Source organism: Pteronotus mesoamericanus, unplaced genomic scaffold, assembly GCF_021234165.1.
Source record: "Pteronotus mesoamericanus isolate MK-2021 breed Mesoamerican mustached bat unplaced genomic scaffold, CSHL_Meso_final contig_20, whole genome shotgun sequence".
NCBI classification, from domain to species: domain Eukaryota; kingdom Metazoa; phylum Chordata; class Mammalia; order Chiroptera; family Mormoopidae; genus Pteronotus; species Pteronotus mesoamericanus.
Window position 1 is genome coordinate 83,281,457 of NW_026555085.1, and position 9,943 is coordinate 83,291,399.

At 37.7% G+C, this 9,943-nt stretch overlaps 1 protein-coding gene across 2 annotated transcripts in view; it reads right to left on the reverse strand.

The window, feature by feature from the left end:
- The window catches only part of HBS1L (HBS1 like translational GTPase), an 83,191-nt gene extending 74,755 nt beyond the window's left edge, over window positions 1-8,436 (reverse strand). The window contains exons 1-2 of one of the 2 annotated variants that reach the window (XM_054570002.1): window positions 8,213-8,432; window positions 3,932-3,997 (exon numbers count right to left, since the gene is read on the reverse strand). In XM_054570002.1, coding sequence (XP_054425977.1) covers window positions 3,932-3,997; window positions 8,213-8,255 — 109 coding nt within the window. In that variant the 5' untranslated portion in view covers window positions 8,256-8,432. Of the gene's footprint in view, window positions 1-3,931; window positions 3,998-8,212 lie in introns of both variants that reach the window. The other variant, XM_054570003.1, reaches the window with a different exon arrangement.
- Window positions 8,437-9,943: the final 1,507 nt, after the last annotated feature.

Consider the following 9,943-nt stretch of genomic DNA (forward strand, 5'->3'; position numbering starts at 1 on the left):
TCATCAAGAAAACTGTGCTTAGTAGAGTTAAAAAAAAATACATTTGCTGATGAATTTTAGAAATTCATACTAATTGACAAAATCACTCAATTACCAGAACTTATTAGACCAAGAATAAAATTATCTCTTCAATGCCATTAGCTGCTTCTATAAGAAAGTATCCTTCTGAAACTATTCATTTTCCATTAAAAAAACACTTGGAAAATATGCCACTAAAAAAGAAAAGTGTCTGATATGATATTGCTATTTTATACAGTCAGGCACTGCTTAACAACAGGGATACATTCTGAAAAATGCATCACTAGGAGATTTCATCCTTATGCAAACATCAGAGTGTACTTACACAAAATTGGTGGTATAGCTAGCCAACTACACACATCTAAGCTACACGGTATACCAACTTCGTATATGTGATCTGTCCTTGACTGAAATGTTATGTGGTGCACAACCGTACATGTTTTGAAAAATTAAAAAAACCCGAAACCACATGCTTTAGTTGAAAATACCAGTTTGTCACAAAAGAAACTCAAAACCATTTATCTCTTGCTTTGATTAAGTCAGTTGACTTTTTGGCATGTACAAAAGTAACTCTCAAAGAGTCAGACTGTCCTGGATGTCAGCCACACACAAGACACACATCAAGAGCTGTGAAAGACATGGGTAAATTCGGACCTCAAGAAAACTGGCCATAAATGCAAATCTCAGAAAAACACTCTCGGAATGCCTAACCTTGTGTACTTTTAGCTCATTACTCAAGTTTAGGCATGATTTATCCAGATAAGACCAGGTAAATGTATGTGATAACCTGAAATAGAAAGATTTTCTTCACCAGTCCCTCTATGAAGGTTTTCACCCTTGCGAAAGCCACACTCAACCAACATCCAAGTCCAGCAGACCTTAATATGTGTACTGATCTCTTTGAACCTACAAGGTCTGTCCAGAAGTATCCAGACATGTAATATGAAAAATAGAGACATTTACTGAAGAAGATACAAGATACAAGAAACACTGTACATAAGACAATGATGCTTTACTTCCCATCAAAGTAGGCACCTGGGGACCTCACACAGTTCTTCCAATCACCATCAGCTGCCCCGTCATGTTTTCCTGAATCTCACTGACAGTCTGAAATCTCTTCCCTTTCAAAGGTGATTTTAGTTTTGGGAAAAGCCAGAAGTCACAGGGTGTCAAATCTGGGCTGTAGGAGGGCTGAGTCACCTGGGTGATTTGATGTTTTGCCAAGAAACTCCACACGAGACACGATGTGTGAGTGGGCACTTTGTCATGATGAAGGTGCCAGTCACCAGTTGTCCATGGCTGTGGCCTTCTGAATCGTCAGAAGTTTCCATGAAGGACTGTTCAAGCTTAACGCAAAATCTGCTGCAGATATGTTGCCCTACTCGCTCAGTCCTTTTGAATATGATGGCCACACAGTACACATGCTCACTCTACAGCATCTACCACCCCCACTGACTAGTACAGTGAGGTCATCATTGGTCAAGCATGTGCATTCCAGTCCACTCTCCGTAGCTGTCCAGTTACTTCGATGTCAAACAAACCATTCTCATTATATTAACAATGGTTGAACTTTTTCTAGACAGACCTTTTATTTCCAAATCCAATGCTATCAACTATGTCCTAAACAAATGGTTCTCAAAGTAAGTTTCAGAATTCCCTGGAGGGCTTGCTAAAACAATAGCTATACCCCACCATCAGAGTTTTTGCCTCTGCAATGGGGCCAAAAACTACTTTTCTAATAAATTATGAAGTGATCCTAATGGTACATGGACCACATTTTAAAGACACTGTCTAAAACACCTTCACCTCTTCCAAATCAGTATACTAGTCTTCTAACTAATCTACCTACATCTACCCACATACCATCCTCAATCCAGACTCGACTCTGTAGAAGAGGTTTTTTAAATCTCTTAGTTATCACAGCTACAACATCATCTCAGTTTCATCAACATGCCTCTCTACTGCACTTATGAGTGATTGAATCAGTGCTATCAGACATCACTGTCACCTAAAAAACTGTGATAATGAATTGTGGGAGCCCAAAAGGGTTATCCTCAATCTCTACAAAACACGGTCTTTTGAACCCCTGAATGCACTTAAACGAATGCTGATTAAGCCACCTCTCAGCTTCTAACCAGCCTTTACTGTTTTGTGACACTACAGCTGAAGTCTATGCAAAGCACCTTTCTTCTTTGACAGCTGGCTCCCTTTTAGGACCAGCCAACAGGCAAATGCTAAAGGAAGACTGGACTGCTGGAGGAGGAAAATGAACACTCTTTTCCTTTTTGCTTCTTATCCAGTGACTACCACCATAGCAACTCTTCACCTTAAAGGAGGAGTTTGTTCCACTAATGGCAGTTAATATCAGTTTGCAGTTTTCCAGAAATCCCAAAACCAGCTACTTCATGCCCCACCCCCAGCCCAATCCTCAGACACTGTAATCAGCCAGTTGTCTAGAACTGCCTCGTCAAAGGCTGAACCCTAGCTTCACAGGTACTCTGCGGAAACACCAGTACCAGCCATGCCATGACTCCCTCCTCAGAGGTCTGAGTCTCAGCTCTGCAGTTCCTCCTCTGAACTTCAAAGGCAAAGCACCAAAGGAGATCCCTCTCAAAGCAGGTCAAAGTCCCAGCTCTGGGGAGCCCCTTCAACCTCATCCATCTTCCACTAGGAACTAGGATGGTAAATGCTCCCTGAAGTTATCACCCCCTTGATACTTTGGTTGTCCTTTTTGCATTTTTTGTTCTTGAATACCTCCCTAGTTAACAATTTTTTATCTTAAATTCTCTGTGGCAAAATAACTGATGCAACTCCTGTCTAACAGGATACTGACTGGTAACAGTGTTAATATTAAAGGAAAAGAGAAAAGGCCCTAATTAAGTAGACTATATTAGGAAAGAATTTTAAAAGAACTACATGTATTTCACAGTAACAAGAAAAAATGATGACAGAAAAAGCAGAAGCACTAACACAACTTCTAGAGGACCTGTGGCTTTATAAAGAAAATAGAAATTCTAAAAAGTCAGAAGAGACATATTTGGTCTAAAAGTGTTACAGGTTTACAGGACAGCTGAGCAAATCATAGTATATCACAGAAAAGGCGGGCTCTAATGAAAATGTTAATCACATTAAACCCTTAAACTTGTGCAAAGTGAGTTTTATGAGTTACATTTATGCTGTACCTAACTATTTTTCATTGTACCCACCTTTTATGGCATAGGAAAATTTAGCAGGGCATTGTATCTAACTGTTTATAGAGTAGATTGAAATTTGTAGATAGATACATTGTTAAGAGAAATTAGTGAGAGAAAAGTCTGAAACAAAGACTCAGTCTTTGCTGGAAAGAACATATGAATGTTTTCTTTATATAGTGGCAAAGAAGAAAATTTTTGGCAGATTCAACAGAAGAGGCAGCTCTGATGTGGAATCCTAAAGGAATGTGATCTCTAAATCACTCTGTGGTTCCATCAGAAGTTGGAACTAAATATATCTGGTTTATTTGCCCAATTGTTTAACAGGAGATAGACTAAGTACTGTCCAAAGGTAATTCTGTGCACAATGCCTCAATGTTTCTAACGTTCAGTATACTCCTGAGAATATATAATTAACTGCTGTCTGTTTCAGAAGCTTTATTTTAGATAAAATTACCATTTTAGTACAATTTAGATTAATCATATGTTGTAAAGAATATTGGAAAAACCAGTTTTCTTCAAACTGTTTAAAGCTAAATGGTGGAATCAAAACTTTGAATTTTATCAACAGATAAAAAAGTTATTTTATATAATAAAACATATAATTACCTTTTAAATGTTACATAATATTACAGCCTATGTATTCTCTAGTACTAGAATGACAATAATACTTACTTTACATTTTAAAACAGCCAAATAATTAAAATCAAATTATTTCTCACCTGTTGATGGCGAAATACAATAATCATCCTCTACAGACTGGCCATAGAGATCATCATCTTCAAAATCTAAAATAAAACGACGAGATAAATTCATTTACAAGTTCTTCTTATATTTTTAGTTTTCAACAAGAAAGCATCTGAATGTTTTCCCGAAGAAATTAAACTGATCCTCAGAATTAAAGGAAATTGGATTCTGATCGGTGTGGCTCAATTGGTTGGGCTTCGTTCTGCAAAGTGAAAGGTTGCTGGTTCAATCCCCAGTCAGGGCCCACGGCTGGGTTGCAGGTTTGGTCCCTGGTTGGGGTATGTACCACAGGCATCTGATTTGATGTTTCTCTTCCTCTTTTTTTCCTTCCCATCCCCTCTCTCTGAAAATAAATAAATAAAATCTTCAAAAAAAAAAAATTAAAGGAAGTTAGAATGTCCACTTGTAAAAAAAATTGGAAAAATTTTACTAACAAAATAGGTGTTTAATGACTTTATATATTTACACATTTATAGAGACATACGTGGTTCTTCAGTTTTTAAACTAATTGGGATTTATTAACTTATTCCAATTTTTCACCGCATGCGATCAAAAAGTAATACATAATTCCACAGATCACATACTTAGAATTGTCTTTCCAGTGTTGACAAACATTCAAAAATAAAACCCATCCATTTTTTTTCACCAAATGCCCTCTACAACCAATTTTTCATACAAATAATTAGCACAGGGTATATAATCAGACCATAAAAGCGGTTTTTCTTCATGAAGAACAAGGTTATCTCTACAAAAATCAGCTTATTTGAAACTCCCTTGAGGTCATTCTGCTTGGGCTAATTGGCCTTTTTTCCTACTAACTAGAATATGTTTTTTTAAATTAATTAATTTATTTTTCCAAATACATTTGTCTCTGCCTTCTGCCCACCACTTTCCCTTGCCCCCCTCCCCCTTCTCCCTCCCTCAATCCTTCCCCACTTTGGTTTTGTCCATGAGTCCTTGCTATATGTTCCTTGACTTTCCCCTTCCCTTCCTTTTCCCCTGCCCACCCCTCCCTCCTTCCCTCTTGTCTCTGTTGGTTTCTTTTCCTTTCAGTGTTGCTGGTCTTATTTTCCTTGCATCTTTGTTTTGTAGGTTAGGTTCCGCTTATAGGTGAGATCATATTTATTTGTCTTTCACCCCCTGGCTTATTTCGCTTAGCATAATGCTCTCTAGTTCCATCCATGATGTCATGAAGTTTAGTAGTTCTTTTTTTCTTTCTGCTGCATAGTATTCCATTGTGTAAATGTACCATAATTTCTTGATCCAATCATCTACTGATGGGCATTTAGGTTGTTTCCAACACTTGGCTATTGTAAATTGTGCTGCTATGAACACTGGGGTACATAGAATATGTTTTTAAACAAATTTTTCTAAGGCTGTTTCCTCCTCTTGGTTAAGGTTCCCATTGATATGTCACCCATTTGCAGAAGTCTTCCCTGAGCACTCTGGGTAAAAAAAGCAAGGAAGCCCCACTGCCACTTTTATCCTCTAGTACTCTCCTCCAACTGACAGTCTGCAAAGCACTCTATCTGCTGCACTCCATGAGACTGTAAGCTTCTTCAGCGCAAAACTCTGTCTAGCCAACCACCTGGGTTTACCCCACTAAACCTACTAAATTAATACTTGTTTTATTATAAATTAATGAATCAAACTAAAAACCCACAAAGAACATAAATATGTTTACATAAAGTATTTATTCATTCGACAAATACTAACATTATGTCAGGGACCATTAGAGACACCTGGGGTAAAACAGTGAGTGAGAGGCACATTCCCAGATCTCTACAAACCTGAAACCTAACAGGGAACAGTTAAGAAAATGGGCAATTACAAAACGATAAAACAAGTGTTTGACATGAGAAATACAGAGTTATTGGGGAGCACACATATGAACAACAAAAACAAAATTGGGAGTTGGGTAGCGAGAGAAAGATCCCAGGAATATGTGAACCAATTTCAAAGGATAGTTAGCTAGTTTCCGAGGGTATTCATGCAGTAAGAACACATGTTCAAAGGCTGAGACTATATGTCTATGGCAAAGGAAAAATAGATGAATGCTGTTATTGGATTAAAATGTGTAATTCAATAAATTAGATCACAATCCTGAGTTAATAATAACTTGTTAGCAAATGAAGAACCATTCAAAAAAAAATCTTTTAGGTATAAAAGAACAACAAGAATCTTTTTTACTAGATCAGTTTCTCAATACTGAAATTGAGCCTAAAAGTAACACAATCTAAAAATATAGAGAATTTTTTCCTGGGATTTTTGTAAAGTGCTTCTTTTTCTCAAAAAAAAAAAAAAAAGTGGCAGTATTACTTCATGGGATTAATGTGGCAGTTGCTGGAGTAAATATCAAGTATGGACTCTGCCTTCCTGGCATGTTTAAGTTAGTAGCCAAGGCAGTCATATGAAGTGCTATCCAAATTACAGGGAAGAACTAAGTGAGAGTTAAATAGAGGAACCAATAGGTTTTGAAGCACAAACCTCTTCCAATGAAGTTATATTAGTTTTGAGAATTTTTAGGTTATTCTGAGAGTACAAGGGACCTTAACTTTATAGAAGAGAAATAAACTGAATTTGTGAAACAAGTTGAAATTTTGTAAGCAGGAAAAGGGGATGACCCTTCTATGTAAAGGAATGGCTTGGTTATGATGTCATCAATTGTTACAAGGAAACCTAACAACCTAACCTGGGGTTGCCAAGGTAAGATACTTAGCTCTCATTCCTTCAGGCCAAGCACTTCTCCTGGAAGCCTCCCCTCACAGAAAACTCCTATTCAAACTCCTCTAACCCACCCTGAATAAGGTGCTCGCAGTTCCGAAGCTTCCACAGGACTCTGTGAGTACTTTTTGAAGCACCTCATACTTTAATCATCTGTTACTTGTGTATCTCCCCCTTTAGACTCCCTCACACATCTTACCATTGGCCCCCAAAGCTTAGAACAGTACTCTAAGCATTCAATTAATGAAGAATAAGCACTCAATAAATGTTGGTTCAGCAAATGGCATTTATTAAAGAAATAAATTACTTTGTTAAGATAATTAGGCCTACTCATGTTTTTATAGCATATCTGCAAAATATGGCTAAAGTCATATCTAGCTAACACTGGTCCACATCCAATACATACATCCACTGCAATACTTAAAACAGCCTCCATTCTAAAGTGAACACCTAACTAACATATGCCAGGCTGACTGAGTTACAGTCTTCAAATGCAGCTCAATGTGTTAGCTACTCTCCACTAGGTTAATGTTCTGCAGTAACCTGCTGGGAGAGCCAATAATAATCACCAACATATTAAGCACACTACATGCTTTGCACTTTATAAAGCAATAGGTCTTTATGCCTCTTCTGCCCTTGATCATATTTGTCTATAATTTTAGTTTGTATGATGCTTAGCGTGACCCATAATTATTCATTGCACAGAGATGTTGTGCTTGTTCTAAACTAATTCTAACTTCTTTTAAACTCCTAGAAAACATTTGTATTTATCTTCTTTTATTTCATTTTTTTAAAATCAGTAAGTCCTTTACGAAACTCTCTTTCTTCTATGATTACTTTTTGCCTCCATTCCCAAATACGTTTATAATGATAATAATCAATCAAGAATTAAGTAAACAGCTAATATCATCTAATCGACTTATTCTTTGGGTCTTTTTAATAACTAATCTTATCTACCGTCTCCTAAATATCCAATTTACCTTGAAACTCATAGAAAATATATTAACCAGTTGATTCAGGCCAGTTTCGGTACTTAACATGTATGAAAACACAAAAGATTTACCATGTAAATCTAACACAGTAGCAGCAAAAGAGTTGACTATGTAACCATTAAGTAAGTCCGTGTTTTGCAACTAAGCAACGTATCATGAGCAGTTTTGAAAGGGAGTCAGGGGGGACGGGAAAAGAAGCTAAAAGTAGGCAGTGTGTACCAGGCCTAGGAGAAAACAACGGGAGGGAAAGCTGACAGTGCTTACGTGCGTAAATACCACCGGGTCCCAACCTCGCCAAGTCCTTCCCATATGACGCCGTTCAGCACCTCCCCCATCCTAAAATCAATCCCAGAAGGCTGAAATCACGACAAAAAACACCACCATTCTCCAGCACACAGATGGCCTATTATTTTCTCCAACTAAGCCTGCTCTGCCTTCCAGGCAGACACCACTGACCGGGAACGCACAGACAGAATGCCAGTAAGCTGGGATCCCAGCTGGAACGGGGAAAATGCCATTCGGCATAAGCCTGCCACCTACCTTCATCGTAGTTATAGCCTCGAACATTCCGATGCCGGGCCATGGCGGCGAAGAGGGCAGTCGCCACAGCCCTTTGCAAAACACCCGCTCAGAAACTGATAAGGCGCCAACTGCGGCCTGGAGAACACCTAAACGCCATTTTAGCTTCCGGCAGGCCTCAGCGCTGAGCGCCTGCGCACGCCCGACGTCTAGTCTGCGCACTGCGCGACGGCAACCTCTCAGGGTCACCGCCTGCCTGGGAACGCATGCGCACTCTTGCAGTTTGGGGTTCTGTTGTGGCGTGGCCCCGCCTACACGCAGACTGACTGACCGGAGTTCCAAAGAGGCGGGATTCCACTGCTCAGAATTTGTTAATTTGGACCAACTGTTACTAGCTACTGCCCCATTCCTACAAACGCGTTGCGGATTATTTTCCAAATTTGGTTTCTGATAAACTAGTGAAAAACCTGGCTGTGTGTATAATAAGAGCCAGTACCCTGTCTTTTACAGCTTTCATCTTTGAGGCCTCTTTAGGCCCATATAATAAGCACTTAACAAACGTGTATACTTTTTAATGAGTTAGCCCAAACTTTAGACAAGAAAAAAAAATACTCTTTTTTAAGAGGATGTGTATGGTTACATTGAGAATCTGGCTACACTATGTCACCAGGCCTTCATGTAATTCATGGTTTCAGGCGTATGAGTCCTGCATTAATACCTGTAGTAAACTGCCCTTGGCTGTTTCAAGGATTGTCTGCATCATAAAAAAAAAAAAAAAAAAAGGATTCATTGAGCATTCATTTAACACATAATCTTGTGTGACATGATTAAATATGAAATACAGCTTTTTTGACAGCACATGTAAGGCCACTTATGGCAATGATGAATGTTGTTGATGAATTAATCTATAACCTATTATTAAACGTCCTCATTTCTTTGAACACAAAGTGAATGATGCATGTGAAAAACAATCTCATTATCTTACTGAACAAACTACGCTTTGGTTTTAGCTTGTTTTTTTGAAATGATGATAATTTACATAAAAGATAAGTTCTCAAATTCTAGAAAAGAATTAAAAACTTAATCAGCTTTTTCTTATTTATAATAGAGAGAAATAAAAATGTAAGTTTAATTCATAAGTGGCTTCAAGTGTAATTTATACATTTACTTGAATGTGCCTGACTACCGAAAGTTTGTTCTGAACTATCATTGTTGTTTACTGTAGCTCCAAGACAAAATTTTACCAAAAAAAGTTGTTAATTTTATATGGCTTAGGTGTTTTGTTTATTTTACACTTGTAGATAATTTTGATGTTACACTGTTTATTTATTAGTAAAATAGTGTAAAACTCAAAGTTGTGAATAATAAATTTATCTATGTAAGATGATTTCACATAGATGCTATAAAATTTCAGATGTTATTAAAATACAAATGGCTCTTCCAGCCACTATAGTTGTCAATTACAAACTTCAGTATAACTCACTGAGGTATGAAGTAGACGAGTTATACATTGACCACACAAACAGAACTATAGGAGCAATAAAGAAGAAGACATCACTTCTGCCTGAAGTAAATACATAATTCTGCCTGAAGATACTATATAATCTTCCTCTGAGTCATCAAAAATACACTCCCTTAAAATTCTAAATACTTGAGAGCCTTGACTGCATCCAAATATTAAGGCTTCAGTAGCAAAGCCTTCACCAATTTCCTCAAAAAGATATAGGGATTTTATCCTGTGCCCCCAGAGCT